The sequence below is a fragment of the Myotis lucifugus genome, unplaced genomic scaffold, assembly GCF_000147115.1.
Source record: "Myotis lucifugus unplaced genomic scaffold, Myoluc2.0 scaffold_59, whole genome shotgun sequence".
Classification (NCBI taxonomy): Eukaryota; Metazoa; Chordata; class Mammalia; order Chiroptera; family Vespertilionidae; genus Myotis; species Myotis lucifugus.
Genome location: NW_005871107.1, coordinates 2,262,254 through 2,281,601, shown reverse-complemented (window position 1 = coordinate 2,281,601; position 19,348 = coordinate 2,262,254). Strand labels below are relative to the sequence as shown.

Genomic DNA, 19,348 nt, shown 5'->3' with positions numbered 1-19,348 from the left:
TGGAGACCAGTGTGGCTAGAATGAGACTGAGAGAAGTAGGCAATGAGGTAACAAGATAGAGTGAGGATGGAAATATTGTGTTAGTATTTTGGATCTCCTTCTGTGTAAGATGGGAAGCTATCAGATGGTTTTGGATAGATAATCAGAATGCTCTCATTTATAAAAAGCATTTTTTGGTTGCTGTTTGACAATATACTGTAGGGGGAGAGAAATACAGAACATTTAAGGGATCTTTAAGAGAAGAGGGTGGTAGTGGTGGATGTGGTGCACAGTGGGCAGATGCTGGTATATTTTGAGGGTATAGAAAACAGGATTTGAAGTAGAAGAGAGAAAGCAGAATCAAGGATGACATCAATATTTTTGGCATGACTCGTTACGAATACAGAGTTGTCATTTACTGAGATGGGAAAGGCTGTGGTGACAGCAGGCATCAATGAGAATATTAGGAGTTAGTTTGGAACATCTAAGTTGATCACAATTTTAGACATCTAAGTGAGGATACTGAGCAGGCAGTTTGATATGTTCTTCTGGAGTTCAAGAGACAGGTCCTGCTGGGAATAGAACTCTGGGACTTGTCAGCATGCATATGGTATTAAGAGCTATGGAACAAGATTAAATTACTGAGAGATGAGTGTGATAGAGAAGTCCTAGCATTGAACCCTGAAACAGCCAACATTTAGAAGTTGCTGAGATGAGGAAGATTCGAGACTGAGGAAAGCAGCCTATGATATAGGAGAGAACTAGCAGATTATGGTTCCCTGAAAGTCAAGGGAAAATAGTATTTCAAGGAAGATGGAATGGCCAACCCACTCCAGTGTTGTTCATGGATCAAATAAGATGAAGACTAAGAGTGGACCATTGGATTTAGAAACCAATAAGGGTAAATTTGAGAAAAGACCGATTGGAGTAACAGGAGAAAAAGCTGAGTTGGAAAGAATTCAAGAGAGAATGGAAGGGAAAGGAATTGGAGTCAATGGATATAGACAACTCTTTTGAATTTTATATGAAGAGGAGCAGAAAACAGATGGCAGCTAAAGAGGGATGTGGCATGAGGAAGGGTGTTTTATGGTTGTTTTTGTTGTTGTTGTTTTAAGTGGGCAAATAACTCAGGATGCTTCAGCATAGTTCAGAGGATAACACTTCTTGATGCTATACTAGAGCAGCCTTCTCCTGCCTCAAAGGATCAGGCCCTTATTACCACATGAATCTCCTTGAAATGCCCTTTTCAATTAGGCCGCCTTTCCCCATTCCTATCTCTGTTGCAGACACATTTTAATAGACATCCAATAATCAGCTACCCAACAATGTTAAAATTCCTTAGCTTAGAATTCAAGGGGCAAAAATCTGTTTACTCTTTGCAACAGCAAATTTTATCTTTTTTTCTACATCACTTTCCACCCTGGTGCCTTGTTAGTGTCACCTCTCTTCAGAACTGTTTTACCCTCCTCTTCTTTGCTTATGAAAATCTCAATTGTTTCTGGACCCTACTCATATATGACATGTTATATGATCCCCTTGTTGATATCACATGTCAACTGCAATAGTATTTATTGTCAAAAACATTTTTTTGGCTTAGATACTGGCCTATATACTAAATATTTTTGTGTCTTCCATAGTATTGATATCAAAGCACATGAATGTATTACATAAAGATATGTTGGCAAAAAATGAATAAATTACTACACTCCAGGTCTGCTACCTTCAAGTCATCTGTTCTCTTTCCTCTCATCATTCTGTCTCTGCCTTTGGTATGATTCAGATGATTGTCACCTACTCATATTTAACTACAATTCCTAGCACTGTGTGTGAAACTGCATGGCCTAGTTTACGTAGAGTTGGGGAAATTTCTCATTTCAAGGCAACTGAGAGCCTCCTGCTCAGTAACCAGGAAGCTTCACTTGAAGGAGGTCCCTTATGGTAGAAACCAACGTTTTGACATAAACTGAAAAGAAGGATGAGATCTAAGAATTCAAGTATTTTTTCAAATATATGTTGCCACTGAGTAGACAGAGGCTTAATGAAACATCTCTCTGGTTAAAAAAATATTTGAAGAGCTAGTTTTTAGGTATTTTATACTTGCAAAATTTAATCATAATTCAGTTTGCAAACACACACACACACACACACACACACACACACACACACACACCCCAAACACACAAGCTTTGTGTCATTCTCATTAATATTGAGTGACGTTCCATAGTCTGTCAATAGAATTCTCTCAGAAAGAAAAGATAGTTGTCTGCTATTAGTTTTTGTGTAGTTTTTATGAAGGAATTAAATACCTTATTAATTTTTCTCAACAACCTAGCAACATAAGTAGAAATCACTCGTCCTATTAAAAGAGTAGAGAGTTGGGGCCAAAATTACTTGCTTTAATGAGTTGTCAGCTGGACACTACTTTGTCTTAGGGGCTGGAATTATACCTTAGTTTCCTAAAGAAAATAATTGGCTAATGCCAAGCTGGGCATATATAAGGTACCTTACACTCACACAAGTCCCTGAGACATGGCAACGTATTTTATGTTGAGAAGGATGGACTGTTTTAGGGCATTTTATGTTCTATTGAACACATTTAAAAAAATCTTTTAAAATTTCTTTGCTTGGATTTTTCAAGTCTTATAAACTGTAAACTCGTGGGGGTGGGGGAGAATATGTCTGGTTTCCCTAGAATGTTTCCTTTGTGCCTGGCTTATATTGGGGCTTAAAAGATGTTGCCTGAAGGACTAAATTAAAATATTTGTGAGATATATTTTGTCAGTGTGCATTCAAAGAGAAAAATGATTCCAGGTATGAAAATGAGAAACGTGTGGAAATCAGCATTTTAGATGTATAATGAAAGTGACTTTTACCAAGGAACTCTGCCAATCTTCCTTCAAAATAATTAACATGCAAATTGGAATTCATATTGCATGCCAAAAAATGGTTGTTGTAGAGATGATTATTAGTACGTAGGTGGTGTTTATGTGGATGCACAGATGTGTTCAGAAACTTCTGATCTATGTCACACTCTGAACAACCCAGCCTGTATTCACAGATGAATTACATTTCATTCCCCCATTATCCTGTGCCACAATTGCAGCTCACATATTTAAACAGGTGTGCCAATTTATCTAGAGAGAATTACATTTTTTGAGAAAACAGCTTAATGAATCATTTTGCATTTGCAATAAGTATAATTAAAGCTTCTCAAGGTGATTAAGGTATAAATTATTTTTGAGAATTAAAATGTTACACATACACTCTCCATTCTAAGTCTGAGTTACCAGTTCACAAAGGATTTAGTGAATAAAATTATGTGTGGTATCTCTTATTTTGAGAGGTAGGGAGTGGAAATATATCTTTTCTTATTCTGGTAATATTTTTATCTGGTCGCTGAGAAAAAATTATAATTATAGTTATAATTATAATTATTCTTCCTATATGATATTTCATTATACACATTAATATAAAACTGCATATAGAAATAGCTGTCAGTTTTTGGAAGAACACTAGAAATTTTGCTTCTGGATATATTTCCGTTACAAGCAGGCAAATAGGAAAAGGTTTGAATTCTTATGAAAGTGTCTTAGTCTAGTTCTGAAGTTTTCTAGCAGATGTTGGAAACTAGCTTACATAGTTTTAATTTCTAGATAATTCTTTTCTATTCATCTTTAATAAATACAAATATTCAACTACCACATGCCTTGGTTACCTCCTTACAAAATTATAACTCATTCTATATTATTTGGGGAGGCTGAGTAGGGTAGTAGAGAAAACTCTTATTTTAGAGTCGGGCACATTTGGAATGTTAGCTCTGCCTTTTACTAGCTGTGTGACCTGTGGCAAATGATTTAACCTCTCTGCTCCACTTCACCCCAGGTATGATCTGCTTCAAAGAGTTGTTTGAGGCACTGCCAGGTAATTAGTATTCATTAAGAAAAAGGTTTGTTCCATTCTTTCTTTTATCTTCCTTTTAAAATCCCCACTGCAATTTAGAACAAAACAAAATAAAATCTCTCCCAAACATACAAAAGTATTTCAATAAAAATAGTGTTTGATGAAAGTAATTTCCTTACCTGCAAGACATTGTGTCTTTGGGAAGCAGTTCTTTTGAAGGATGTCAGTATACTATTATTAAATAATTCAAACCACGAAGAAACAGATAATTATCATATAATCCACAAATAAATTTCCATCTTAAGATATGTCTTGATTTAGTGGCTCACTTTCTTGTCATCCTACTTAACTCATTTTTCCAGATATCCACATTTTCTGGAGAAAAGGCCTGGTAAGGTTGAGAAAAACAAGAATAATGGAGAAAGAGGACTCTAGGACACTTAGAATCATGTAAGAAGAGGCATCAGTGCAGGAATGTGAAAGTTTAATGTCTTATTTTGACCTTTTATAAGGGAAAACTTCATTTTGTTGAACTTTCCATTCATTGTGGGTAGAAGGGAAAGACTTTATCCTTCATCCTCTCCAATTCTGGTCTCCCATCCAGTAACTTCAACTCTGGAAGATCCGTAACAGTGGAAAAATGTATCCAAGTTAATTCTAGATCCAGCAGCTCTAGAGTCAACTTGGCAGGTGGAGTGGAGTACAATTCATTATTGAATTAAAAAAGAGATAATGTTTAGATTTGGAACATGGACACTTAACTAGACATCAACATAACGCCAGAAGAATCAACTGACCAAGAAATATGGGTCTGACTTGAAATGCTTAGCAAGGAACTGTCTCAATTTAAGAGGGCCAGCAAGGCACAGAGTGGTATTTTTCTTGTGGAATACACGTGTGTGTGTGTGTGTGTGTGTGTGTGTGTGTCCCTCTTGTCTCATGAGGCTCTCAGATTCAGATCTGGCCACTCTTCCTTTGGCCTGTATCTTTTCTGTTCCACTCTGTTTTCTCCCTTAGCACCTGCTAAAATGTAAGAAGTTGGATTTCAAGTGCTTAGAATTTTATATCTCTGCAACCAATGACTAAAATTATACCAAATCTAAATTATTTTTATTATGTTGTTTCCCCCCTGAGTCCTAGATTTCCCTCTCATTCCCACCATTTCTGGTCCTTCCTATTTCTATTTCAACCTGTGACCACTCCACGGAGGATGTCTTCTCTAGCATGCATATTTCTTTCAGGATCCGATTTTCTTTCCTCGACTTTATTCCTGGGTGCCACCTCTTTGGCTGCCTGTCCTTAATCTTCTCCCATATGAACTCTTAGCACTTATGTTCTCTGTGGAGTTCAGTAGGCCTGGGTTCCAATTCAGCCTCTAAGTCTTACTGGCTTGTGACTAGGACATTTCTTTGTTCTCTCCAGTCTCATTTTAATAGAATGGACTTCTTGGGGGGGGGGGGAGGGGGGCGGTTGTGGTAAGAACAGAAATAGAAAATCAGTGCCCAGCAATCGGTTTCCTGCCTAGGCTATGCTGGAGTAATGCAGAGCTAAAGACATCTGCATCCAATGATCAGAGAAACTTGGGATTTCAGCCCATTTCCAGTGGAAATTTATATTCAAGGAACAATGAAAGTCCTGGTGCACCGAGATCAACCAGTTCAAGTTGGTCCCCAGTCACTTAGCAATTGGACCACACTTACCAACTCACCTTTCTCTTAAATGACCTGTTACTGTTCTCCAAAAGAACCTGCACTGACTGTCTGCTGTCGTTGTTCAGTTTGAACTTCAATGGATGCTGATCCATTGTGACCCACTTCGACCCAGCAGAGAAACTTGCCATGAGCTGCCAGCCAGGATAACGGTGAGTCCCTTTGACCATCTGCCCCTTCCATTCCGCTGATTCCTCTCCATCCTGCCTCCCATACTCTTTCTCCAAAAAGTCTGGGCTTTGCTGTACCCATCGGATAGATACTAAGGAAGCACAGCCTGGAGGGGAGAAACCACCCAGGGGTATCTGATTCTACCTTTGGTCGCTTACTCCCTCCCAAAATGCTCCTGCAAGAAAACTGAAGGTCTACTCGCCGCCCACCAAGGCGCACAGGCCACCCGAGGAGGCTCTGAGGACAGCCAGTGGCAGCAGTGGGCCGGGTGGGCGGAGGCAGAGCCTGTGTGGTTGGGGAAAGGGTTAAGGGGACTGTTGTCATTTTATCCGTCCCCCGGGCCGGGCCGCAAGCTCTCCTCCAATCCCCAGGACCCTCTCCAGGGCCATTCATAAACCGGAGGAACGTACGCCTCCCCCGCCCAGGCACCTTTGCAACCACTAATCCCGGGGGCGCTTTTTGCGGGGAAGAAGTACCACTCTGTGCGCGTGGCGGGTCCCGAACCCCAGCCGGGCGGCGGAGGCAGAACCGGTCCCGGTCCCGGGGACTAGCAGAGGGTGGTGGGCATGGCATGGACGGCGCGGGACCACGGGGCCCTTGGGCTGCGTCTGCTGCTGTCAGGGCTCTGCTTGTGCGCGGCTCAAGTAAGTTGTGCGAGAGTTTGGGGCGGGGGCGGGGCGCCTTCTCACTTTCTCCCCGTCTTTTTCTCCACCAGCCCAGCCAGGCTCCGGATCAGGTAAGCTGGGGGCGAAAAGTGTTTGCATTTCCCAGCGCACACCGGGGAAGGTGGGGGCGCAGCTTTGAGGGAGCCGTAGGGAGGGCTCGGAGCATCCCCAGGGCTGAGGGCGGCGCATTAACTCCAGCCCCGAGCACCTGCAGCAAGTACCATGGGAATCGGGGACCCCAGGTGACCCATCGGTCCGGGAAAGGACACCTCCTCCTACTTGGGACCTAACGCTGCGGGCTCAGACCCTAAAGGCCCTCGGTGTCTCCAGACTCGGCTTTAATTTTTAGCTTGGTTTCCTCTTACCTGCCCTTCTCTCCCCTCCCCTCTCCTGAACACAGCCAAAAGGGAGCCGGGGAAGATGGGGATTCAGGCCAGCGCCCCTAAACCTCCCGCTCCCGCTCCTGCAGCCCGCGGGGGCAGCTCTAAGCCGTGCGTCCTGCGAGTGGTGCCCGTGGCCCGGGGATTGGCACTGGGCAGCCTTGGCGCCCATAAACATTTCAGCAACTTCCCAAAGGCACCGGCGTGGCCTCCCTCCCGCGCCGGGGGCGGAGGAGTCCAGCAGAGGTTTGAGGTTTCACTTACAAAGACCCCATTGTAACCTGTCTGCTCATTGGAGTTTAGAAAAACAAAGTTTTCCTTGATGAAAGAAGCTCTTTTTTTTCCTTTTCTTTTTTTAAATTTAGAAGGGTGGAAAAGTCCACACATTCCCTAAGCAACATGCTCACACTATTTCAAACGCCACCCGTCCCTCCAGCGCCCTCAAAGCTTAGCTGCTTGCAAGCGATAAGCCGGGTCACTCCGTAGGGGTGTATGCAAGAGGTGTCCCTGCAGGTGAATCTGAAATGAGGCCAGGCGCTCGCTGGGTTTCAGGGACCTTCTGCCCACTCCTCCCCAATCTTTTCCTCAAGAGTATTGCCCTCAGATTTCTATGGGGCTAGAGATTTACAAAACGATATTGTAATCCATCTGATATAGAGTACCTCCAGTCTTAGCTGTTCCATTTTAGTCCAAACACTGACTTGCAATTGCTGATTCAATCAAGGTATCCAGTGACCACCATTTTCATGATTGAATCCTTTAAAGAAAAAAAAAAGAGGCATCAGGCCCTGCCTTCCTCCAGATCCCCTTTTGGTTTAGTGCACTTTTTAGGGGTGAGGCCCTAGGACCCCTCCCCCACTTTGGGGCTTCCATGCTGCTCCGACCCCACTGTTCAGCCTCGTTCAGAACGTGGCAGAGCCCAAGCAACCTGCGCAGCTTGGAAGTCTGATACATTTTGTTATATTGGGTTTCAAAACCCGGCCTCCATAGGGGGGGTGTCCTTGCCCTGCGGAGGTGGGGGCCTCGGGACATGGCCCGGTTTCTCCTTGTTGCCCAATGTGTTCCCCTAACCCGTGTGTGCTGTTTTTGTCAGAGAGGTCCCCCAGGCGAGCAGGGTCCCCCGGGGCCTCCAGGCCCCCCTGGAGTTCCTGGCATCGATGGCATCGACGTAAGTTTCTATCTCCAGCCCCTCTGTCTCCCAGTCCTGCCCTTTCCTACCCTTTCTCCAGCGGCTCCCAGGTTGTGTTTTGAGGGGCAAGTTGCTCCCCACCCAAAGGCGGGATCGGACATGGGCGACAGTTGGGGGTTGGATCTTAGAAGACTCGGGATTTTCGGAGGGAGGAGGCAGTTGTTCCCAGTGGTCACGAGCCTCCATCATTTACCTTGTTTCTGTCCCCATCTGTGTGGTGAACGTGGGTGGGATTCTCTCAGAGGGTCCCAGCATCTCAGTGACGGCTCTTTCCTTCTCTCCTACCCCTCCAGGGTGACCGAGGTCCAAAGGGTCCCCCCGGCCCCCCGGTAAGTTGATCAGCGCGTTTGCACTCCACTCGGTCCCTTTAGATGTGGTCCAGAGGGTCTCAACGTTGCACCTTTTTCTCTCCCTGCCTCCCCCGCCCCCCGCTCCCCCTACTCAGGGTCCTCCTGGAGAACCTGGAAAACCGGGAGCTTCTGGCAAGCCTGGCACGCCTGGCGCTGACGTGAGTAGGCGTGTGTGTGTGTGTGTGTGTGTGTGTGTGTGTGTGTGTGTGTAGGGGAGGAAGGAGGAGGGAAGGAGGAAGGGGGAGACTTAGTGCTGGGAGGCGGTAGGCCTAGTTGGAACAGGGCTGTGGCCCTGTATTTGCCTGGCTGACTTGGAGGCAGCAGCTTTCTGCAAAGAGGCCCGCGAGGGTGAAGCTCCCGCATACCTCAAGGCTCTCTGGGGACTGCACGCAGCGCTGGCATTTCCAACTTTCAGAAAACAGCAGTGGTGCCGGGTTCCTGGCTCAGACAGTCCGTTCTCGGCTCACCTTCTGCACTCTCAGCCCCGCTTGAGGGCACAAGGGGTGCTGGGGGAGATGGACGCCTACTGGTCTCTGCTGGGGCTTCGCAGCAGCACGCAGCACGCTGTAATTGCTCTTGTCCTTTTACTGCCACTCCCTAGATTAATTCAGAAAAAAAAACACCTCAGGCAGGGAAAGGGGCAGAGAGAAAAAAGAAACTGGGGTTGAGGGGACGGCCGGAAGTGCGTGGGGGTGTCTGGGGGTGGGGCAGGGGCAGGGGAATGGCCAGCACACATGGAATAGGAAATTCAAAACTAGTTATCTCTCTTTCCATGGGGTTTTCTTTGATAAAAATAAGCTGGCTAGGGTCGCTTCAAGAGAAACCAGCAACCCTTCCCCAATATACCCATCTCCAAACTCCCTTCCCCCATCTGCAGGACACTCAGATACTGAGTTGTATGGTGAACCTAACCCTGAATAATATCTCTTCAGAGAAAGATTACTTCAGGACGCTCAGCTTCTCCTGTCTCTGGGCACTCAGCTCATGCGGACTGAGTTCCCAGTGCAGGCCAGTCCTGGGCTTTGTGATTGAGACACCAAGTGGAGAAGGAGATGGCATCTCTTCTCAGAGGACAGACTGGTGCAAGCCAGTTATCCTTCAAGTTATCACTTTAGGTCGTTTCCCCAAACGAAAGACTTTCCTGACTCACAGAAAGCACCTGAAAACCCATGATTGCAATTTCCAAGAATGTTTGATTTGATTTTAAGACAAATCCTTCATTTTGAGAAAAGCAAAATAGGAAGATTTCAAGTTAGTAAGATGTGCTTTCTTTATCCAGATGATCACAATGAGGACATTTGTCTATGGTATTTATGCTTTAGGAGATAGACTTTGTTTTACATTTCAAAGCCTCTAGTTTGAACTTTCTATGTATGTAGGCAAAGTGATAGTGTGTGAGGCCCCCAAGGACGAATATTTGGAGAATGCAAACTGAATTTCAAATTAATATTTGTATAATATACTAACACTCTGAATGACTTGAAATAGTCTCATAATAAAAAAGTCTAATACATATAAGACCACTAAAAAACTAGTAGCCCAATATAGGTTGGATTTATTTCTGCATTTCTTTGAAACTTTGATTTGACTTTTGTGTGAAAAGAAATTTTATGATTGAATTATTATTATTGCTGTTAGTATTATCATTATTAATTTTTGCGGTAGTTGAAGCACCTGAAATCTTGTCTTGCTACTGAGTTGCAACAATCTCAGATAGAGGGCTAGACTTCTCTGTGCCTTAGTTTTATGGTCTTATGTAGCATGCTCAACAAATGCTTTATTTTTTACCATAAGGTCAGGAAGACAATACCTAGTTTTGCTTGATAATTTCCCTACATAAATAGACATTTTGGATAAACAAATGGAAGTGCTTTAAAATCTTCAGAAGTAAATGTAAATAACAATTACAAGTATTTTTTTCTGTGTCTATAATTGCAGTACTATAGTACAGAACAAACCAGATTTCCAAAGTTAAAAAATGTAAGAGTAAGGCTTCTTAGTGGCTTACTTTGTTCCTGGAAGGCCCTCAGGGAGAGTCTGATGAGGGCATTGAGTCAGTCTCCTGGGAGTGAGAAGGAAAGCAAGAGAAAAAGAGAAAGGAAGAAGAAAAAAAGTAAGAAATCCATCTATGTGCCAGTATTTGAGGCATTTCCTAGAACTAAGCAAAATATTAACTATGCTAATTTGCATTTTTCTCAAGCACCCTTGCAAACTTTATTTCCTTTAACGTTACAACAATCTGGAAAGCAGGTTTGGCTAATATTATTCCCCACAGATAAGGAAATTGAATAATTATGAGGACACTAGGTTCCTTAGGGACCTAGAGTTCTTTAGTGGCTAAGAAAGAAACCAGATTTCTTGATTTTTAGACTTACTCTCTTTTTAGATAGTTTTGCTTTATTCAGATACAAATGAAGTTCTTAAATAGATGAATAATCAGAGAAAAAGAGTAACAGTGAATTTTTAGAATCTGAATTACTAATGAAAAATGATATGGATAATTCAATGGATAATAAAAATAATTTATAATTGATATTTTGTAATTATTTATAAATATTTCTATGGTTCTTATTTACCACTTTTTGAAATGGAGCCACATGAGACTTATAAGATTCTTAGCCCCAAAATTTTCTTACTCCACCCTTTGACTCATTTGACATTTTAAACAGGTCTTTTACTCTAAATTTTTTCTTTACATTGAGAATAAAGAAATATCAATAACTAGATCAGAGTTTGCTGTTTGTTTGTCCCTGGGACATAGGGAAGTAGGAAAGCTTCAATAATGTTTTCGTGATAGGTGAACCTGAGTGCAGTTGTAGGACCGTAAACTTCCAATCTCTGTCTTCTGCTGTTTGGTTCATTGCAAAGTTGTATTTTTTTTTGCATTTAGTTAACATTACCACATGTTAACATTACCAGATGATGTTTAGAAGAATTTGAAAGGAACATGGTTAAAGGTAATTATCCTAAATTAAGTGGATTTAAAAAAATATATTTTATTGATTTTTTACAGAGAGGAAGAGAGAGGGATAGAGGGTTAGAAACATTGATGAGAGAGAAACATCGATCGGCTGCCTCCTGCACACCCCCTACTGGGGATGTGCCTGCAACCAAGGTACATGCCCTGATTGGAATCGAACCCAGGACCCTTCAGTCCGCAGGCTGACGCTCTATCCACTGAGCCAAACGGGTTAGGGCTTAAGTGGATTTTTGACAGAAAAAAAAAGTCATGGCAACTATTATGTCTGGAGTCTCCAGACCTGAGTCATTGGAATGCTGGAGGAAATATAACCAAGGGCTGGTATTCCTTGTGCTTCCTGCCAAACAGCAGCATGCAAGTTCAGAACATAGTCATCTTCACTGTCATCCTATATAGAACTTTATCTTTATAAACATTCATATAAAAGCAATTCTTTCTGCCACTGGTAATATTGTTCTCTTTTATTTCTTTAATAAGTAAGAATTATTGCAAATTAAAATTGTGTGTGTGTGCATGTATGTATGTAAATGTAAATGTGGGGGAAATATATATCTAACCGTGTTTAAAAAATATATTTTTATTGATTTTAGAGAGGAAGGGAGAAGGAGAGAGACATAGAAACACCAATGATAAGAGAGAATCATTGATCATCTGCCTCCTGCACGCCCCCCGGGATTGAGCCTGCAACACGGGCACATGCCTCTGACCAGAATCGAACCTGGGACCCTTCAGTCCATGGGCTGATACTTTCTCCACTAAGCCAAACCTGCTAGGCTTATATATAGAATCTTTTCCTTCCTGCTTTGACTTTAAGTTATTTGCCCTTTTAGACATGTAAAATTAGAGAAGTTGGAGCTTGGTTATAAGCTTGCACCCAAAGGACAACTATGTTATTATCTATCTTCTATATATATAAAAGGCTAAGAGACCAGCCGACTGGCTGGTAGGTATGATGCGCACTGACCACCAGGGGGCAGACACTCAACGCAGGAACTGCCGAGCGACAGCAACTTTGCAGAGTGCAGAGTGCCCTCTCGCACTCTGGGACCCCTCTGGGGATGTCCGAGAGCTGGTTTCAGCCGATCCCTGCAGGCCAGGCCGAGGGACCCCACCTGCCGGAGGGACCCTGCTCACTCCACAGACACCCTTCAAGCCCCACACCACCCCAGGTGCAGTCAGCCGGGGAGGGACCACAGGAGGTTGGCTCCAGGGCATGTCTGGCCCATCTTGCCCAGTCCCACCCCGCCTGCCACCTTCTAATTAATTTCCTTTTAATGTGCACGGATCCATGCACCGGGCCTCTAGTCATTAATAATATTGCTAGAGACATTCTTATAGGCACTATTTGCTGTGACATGCTCAGTGAACTCTGTAAAACAGTATTTTATTTATTCTTCTAGCATACATCTATGATAGGAAGAATAATAATTAGAATTAATTATAGGAATTATAGTTAAACCATGCCCTTTCTACAGGAAAGAGGTTAGAACATACTCTGAATGTATACAACTATTGTCCCTGGGAGATGTTATATGTTTAGCACAGTGAGTTATCAAGAAATTATTCTGAAAAGTCAGTATAAGTAGAACTAGTAAGGCATCGAGGAAATGTGAGAGGTCTGTGAAGTACAGTGCCTGTGGTTAGTATCTGTATTTGTTTGCAGAACCCTTTCCCAGAGAGCAGGAAACATGTCTTATGATTCGTGTGAACCCCTCCCAGCATCTAGAACAGGACTGATGATATAATAATGATGACAAAAGAGTAGCTAACATTTATTCAGAGCCCACTCTGCCAGGCACTGGTGTGAGCACTTTGTGTGTTATATCCCATTTAATCTTCAAAATTGCCACATGAGGTAGATATTATTATTACATCTATTTTACAGATTAGGACACCGAGGCACTATATAGTTAAGTAACTTGTGAATGGTTGCATAGCTAATAAGTGGCAGAGCTGGGATTTCAACAAAAATAAAGATGATGTGGAAGGGACAGGTGTAATATCCTCCCACCTACCAGGCTGACCTAAATTAATTGTATTCCATAGTCAGGTATTGGGTATGTATTAGATGCTCGAGGCAATGTTCTAGGATTGAATGGACACGCAGCCCTTGTCCTCATGGAGTCTTTCTTTTTGCATTTCTAAAAATGTCAGTTACAGCTCATGGAGTTTTGTGCCTTTCTACATGGCTATTTCATAACAGAGTACACTGTAACATCTGACACCAGAATATATTTTCAGTTTAATTGAGAGCACTTCCTAGGGATAGACATCTTTATCAGGTCCTGTGGAGAATCCTAAGGAAGAAGTGACCAGGAGGCAACCTCCAGGTTATCCAACCCTTTACTTGGTTCTGCTTTATTATTGTGCTGCTGGAATTCTACCATAAATAGAAGCCACTGTCTTCTAATCTTATCAGTTATTCAAGTCACAGATTGAAGATGGTTAGTGGGCCGTGTGTGTGAAAATTGACTAGGATTGGACATATACACAAAGTGGGAATTAGAGGTTCCGTTCGTTAAACATGCCCTGAGGTTTAGAAAACCTATGTGCCATCTATGCTTCCAGAGAGGGTTCCGGATGTATGGTTTGTTTGCTGAAGTACAAAAGCCAACGTTCCGTTACCATAGGTGCTCAGCAACTAAGATGTTGGGGCTTGTTCCCAGGTTAGAGTGTTGTAATTAGACGAGGGCAATTGAAAATAAGAGACAGTCTGTCAAAAATTCTTTTGTGTGGGTTTAATATATAGTTTTCTTCATTGGCACACTTCCAGTAATTAATATTTTCAACTCATTTTTTTCTGCTTCCTTTTATTCACTCTATGGAGTTATGAGGGAAATTAATTAATGTAGAGAAATGTAAAAATGGTGACCAGTGAACAAACTTTCTCTATAAATTACATGAAAGCATTTTATTGATAATTATGTAGACTATGACAGATTAAAAATGGGATTTTGGTGACCCATTTTTAAGTAGGGTTTTTATAATTTCAAGAAACCCTTCCCTCAATTAATATCACTTGAATCTTTTTCAAAATCTTAATAATAGATAGGTTTTATAAGATATTTATGTAATCATGCATACATGTATATGTACAAATCTGCATATATGAGGATACACATACATAAAATTATCTTTAGCAAGGTATAATTTCCAGATTACATTATAAATGACATCTAAAAGACTCAGAGTAAATAAAAAATTAAAAATATAAAAATGTATCTTCACCAAATATGGAAATTCAGATAACACATAGTGTTATCTTGCTTTAATATCTATTTTATGTTGAGAACGACAATAAAATAAGTACTGGTAAAAAATGAGCATGCTTTGGAGACATGCTTTAATAACTGCTTTAGTATTAAATATGAGAGTTATAAAGTGTTTTATAGTAAGTGGCTTAAATTTTATATACATAGTTGCACACATGAAAATATATACTTAATTATAGCTATTTTTATTAAGGAAGATAATATAGAAACATTCATGCTCTCAAATGTTTCAACTTTAAAAGTTGATGTTCTTAAATAAGCAGTTATTGCTAGAAGATGGCTAGAGGGCTTTATTTTTTTAATCCTCACTCGAGGATATTTTTTTTTCCCATTGATTTTCAGAGAGAGGGAAAGAGAGAAACACCAATGTGAGAGAAACACATCAATTGGTTGCCTCCTGCACGAGCCCAGGCCCTGGTCAGGCCAGGGCCTGGGCCAGGGAGGAGCCTGCAATTTAGGTACATGCCCTTAGCCGGAATCGAACCTAGGACCCTCCATCCACTGAGCCAAATTGGCCAGGGCTAGAGGGCTTTATTTAGGTGGCTGCAAGGCAATAAGGAGATTGATTATTTTAAATTCCTATTGAAGAAACATTTTATTAATTCTCAAGACATTATTAGAGAGTTATAGAGACACATAGTGCTTTTATTTTATAAACGAAGTAAAGGAGGTATTAAAACATGGATAAGTCACAGAGCCAAGACCTGTTGTTCCATCAGATTTAGCTATTAGAATACTGTAGTTTCTATGTTGCATTTTTTCAAAGCAATGGCAAAAAACATTAAGTTATTGAACTCTGTGATAAACAATGTAGTTAGCAGGAAGTTAGAATGTAATAACATTTATCAATATAAAGTAACTAACAGATGGCATATTAAACATTACCTTTGAGTAAGAATATAGAAAGATATTTTTATGAATACTTGCATTACACATAGGTAACCATTCTGTACATAATTAATAAATAAAATGAAATTATCAGCTTAATGGTTTGATTAAGGATGCTATAACAGTTCAAATATCATCTTGCTTTGTTAGGGATTAACAGGACCTGATGGATCTCCTGGCTCTGTGGGACCAAGAGGACAAAAAGTAAGTTAGCCATCTGGTATTACTTGTTGGTATTAATTAAATGCTGAAGTATAATTTGATTGTAATGACTGCAAATCAACTCACAGATAAGTTGTGAAGCAACTGAAATACACGGTTCAACTAAAATTGTGTTTTAGCCGAATTAAATTAAATTAAAAACACCCAGGTGGAGTGTTTTAATGATTTTAATATTTATGCAGTTTGCATATTTACATATTTATGCTACAAAAAGCTAAGTACAATGAAGCTATTCTTATTTTTAGGGAGAACCTGGTGTGCCGGGATCCCGTGGATTTCCCGTAAGTGCATGTAAAGCAATACAATTGCAAATCTATCTTTAGGTAAAATTTTGCCATTGTGGAAATTTTAAATGCAGTTTTCTACATAATATACATTACAAAAAACGTGATGACTTACCTGGCATGGTAAGTATTCTGAATATGAATGGAAACACCTTAGAGAAATGTGAATGTGCAGTAAAATACATACGTTTGTTTGCAGGTGGTATTTCCCAATGGAAAACTACCCCTCTGCCCTCATTGATAGAAAACATTTCTTGCTTAACATCAGAAAATCAAAGTATTCAGTGTTTAGCTCATGGCATCACACTACTTTCTTCATAGCTGGTTTTTATCTCTTACTAGAGGCCCAATGCATGAAATTTTTGCAAGAGTAGGCCTTCCTTCCCCTGGCTGCTGGCACTGGCTTCCTACCTGCTGCCGGCACCCGGGACCCAGGCTTCCCTCGCAGAGGGCAGCCTGCCGGCCAGTGGCCTGGGTCTCCCTCTGCAGAGAAATCATGGGGCAATGGCTGGGCCCCCGACCAATTACATTGCACCGGCCTTGGCTGGCCTGGCACCAGTGGGTGTCAGAGTGTGGTCCAGAATGGTCATCTGGATGGTTGTCCAGATGGTCATCCGGATGGTCATCTGGATGGTTGTTCTGCTGTTCGGCTGTTTGGTCGAGTTGCATATTATGCTTTTATTATATAGGGTGAAATACCAGCCATCAGATATTCTCACCTGCCTGATTCCCTGTCTATCTTTTCCTACATTGCACAATCTGGCAGATTTGCATTATTTCTATTTATAAGAGGAATAAGTTCTCAGGCTGCTTTTCCTTTATATTTTGCTCTTCATTCCTCTTTTGTTTTTGTCATTAATCTATATTTTTCCTCCTTGTTTTTTATTTGCAGTTTTCTTTGCCATATTTCAGCAAGTGTCAGCTCTTCCAGTAAAACCTATTTTCAGAAGTGAATAGCTCACTGGTCTTCCTCCCATATTTTTCAACTAAGAGTGCAACATCTTTTAGTGATGCCTTTAAAAAATGTAGTGAAATTTATCAATCACCTAGGTCTCCAATAATGAAATAACTTATTGGTTACTTTGGTATTTTAAAGCATAACACATTCCCCCAAATTGATCCACATATTAAAATGTTCAAGTAGGAGCAATTTTTTAAAGAATGCCTTGAAAAAGTTCCACTTATCATTAAACATACTGCTCGTGTGAAATTATTTTTTATTTTGGCTGCCTAAATAATTAGAAATAATAGTATCACTATCAGAGGGTATATATTGATACCATTGGATGCTTCATATATGGATTTTTTAGTAAAGAAAGTCTAGGATGAAAAGCTAACATGAATATGGTATCAGACAGAGATAGCTGTGAATAAAAGCAATTCAAGCCCGTGTAGGCGAGAAAAGAGTTATGAGGAACCCCAAGAGAGGAAAGGTGAACCTGGAAAGCAAAGAGAGAAAATAAGGGATTTTAGGCAGCTGATGTGCAGTTTATTAATAAAGTTCGACAAGCATATAGTTAGGGTTTATTATATACTAAGCCTTGTGCTAGGAATTGAGGCTTGGAGGATGAATATGTGGCTTCAACCCCTAATATTACACAGTTTGGTGTTGCTAAAGAGATATAAAGTGTAAAGGAGAGGGGGATGGAATGCTAGTTTTAAAATCAAATGCAGCCTATTAAATTAGGATCCCATCATAGGTCATTTCAGGAGTGGCACCATTTTACTTTTAATATCTACTGGATTTGGTGTCTGGGAATAGAGTCCTGCCTGTCAAAGAGTGTGTGTTTGGACCCTTTTCCTCCCTTGCCTCCCTGTGCTGAATATTTGCCTGTGGGAACATCCAAACGTCGCATTATAAATTATAAAACATTACACTGTGTTGCTTTTAATGTAGGTTTCGTATAAAACACAACAAATGAAAAGCTCTTTAAACTGTCAGGTTGTGATGTGTCTCTTTGTGAGTGATGGTAAGTTCTCTTGAGGGCAAGCATGGGTGACTTCTTTACTCTGATTTTCTTTAAAAAATTTGGAAAGAAATATTACTGGTTAGCTTAGACATCAGAGGAGCTGGCACAAGCTTCCACTTCCTTTAGAAGCAGAGCCATGTTTGTTTTTCTTTATCCAGTGCTTTCTTTAGAATGAGCATCATATATTTATTTAGTGATAGAGTTTATCATTTATTTTTGAACTGGGTTAGGCCTGTGTCTGTCTTTATACTAAATATAAATCACACATCATCGTAATTTTTATTTTAATCTTCTAGGGCCGTGGTATTCCTGGGCCCCCTGTGAGTATCGTCTTTTGGTTTATTTTTACATAGTCTATAAAAATGGCCTATTTCTCAGATCTCAACCTTACTCTCCAACTAACATTCTACCTACTGGTGTTCATAGTGGCCCACCCACATGATCTTAGGTGGCTACTATGACAGCACCTCTATTATGCTAAACAAAATATTTTATTAACTTGAGAAATTTCTGTTCTACTTTAAGTAATTAAAATGTGGTCAGATGGCTTACTGTTTCACTGGAAACCAAAGCTAGCACAGACACATAATTCGAAGTCAGTTGTTTATCATACTGGACATCAATTGTGCTGGATGGTTAAAATATGCACCAATGACCATGTCCCTTTAATTTGTTGTCTTCAGGGTCCTCCTGGGGGAGCAGGTCTCCCTGGAGAGCTTGGCCGTGTTGGACCAATTGTGAGTACGACAACATCTTTTGATAGACATTTGCTGATTTAAAAGATGATGTTACTAGGGAAGGCAAATTACCCAAACTGTATATTATTCCCTGGCACATCCAAAAAAATGACAGATGAATTTCATTCAGTTCATAATATTGATGGGGACCAAAGATAATAATGCTTCCTTGTTTTTGTACAGTGATTTAAAATTTTCCCCAAAGTTTTCAGCTAAAATTTTTTTCCCAACTTTCAGAATAAGTGATCAAGTCAGGAAGCTGTCACCTCTATTTTACAGACTCAGCTAGGATTGGGGCCCAATGTTTTTTCATGAAATGATAAGTGAATAGGCTATAATCATTACCACGGGTATTTATGTCAGGGCCGTTACAGTCTAATCAAATTAACAGAACAGCTTTAGGCAATGAAGGGCTGAACTTCATATGAGAAATTACTGGTCATAAGTGTTTGATGTTAATAGTCAATACATATTTTAAACATGAAATACTGATGTTACGTAAACTCCTTGAGAGTAGGACATCACTCTCAAAGTGTGATTATATACCTTTCTTGTTTACTGCTTGACAAATTTACTTACTGAACAACTGAATGACTATGAAATGATTATACTAGTAAAGTTAAATTAAATCTAAGATGCTTTCGACTTCTTA

General features: G+C 40.8%; 1 protein-coding gene across 1 annotated transcript in view; it reads left to right on the top strand.

The window, feature by feature from the left end:
- COL9A1 (collagen type IX alpha 1 chain) overlaps positions 1-19,348 on the top strand; it is a 92,021-nt gene that overhangs the window by 15,274 nt on the left and 57,399 nt on the right. The window contains exons 6-14 of the mRNA XM_023754314.1: positions 5,657-5,740; positions 6,475-6,495; positions 7,898-7,972; positions 8,287-8,322; positions 8,439-8,501; positions 15,634-15,687; positions 15,951-15,986; positions 18,256-18,279; positions 18,643-18,696. Of these exons, the coding sequence (XP_023610082.1) occupies positions 5,657-5,740; positions 6,475-6,495; positions 7,898-7,972; positions 8,287-8,322; positions 8,439-8,501; positions 15,634-15,687; positions 15,951-15,986; positions 18,256-18,279; positions 18,643-18,696 (447 nt within the window). The remainder of the gene's footprint in view (positions 1-5,656; positions 5,741-6,474; positions 6,496-7,897; positions 7,973-8,286; positions 8,323-8,438; positions 8,502-15,633; positions 15,688-15,950; positions 15,987-18,255; positions 18,280-18,642; positions 18,697-19,348) is intronic.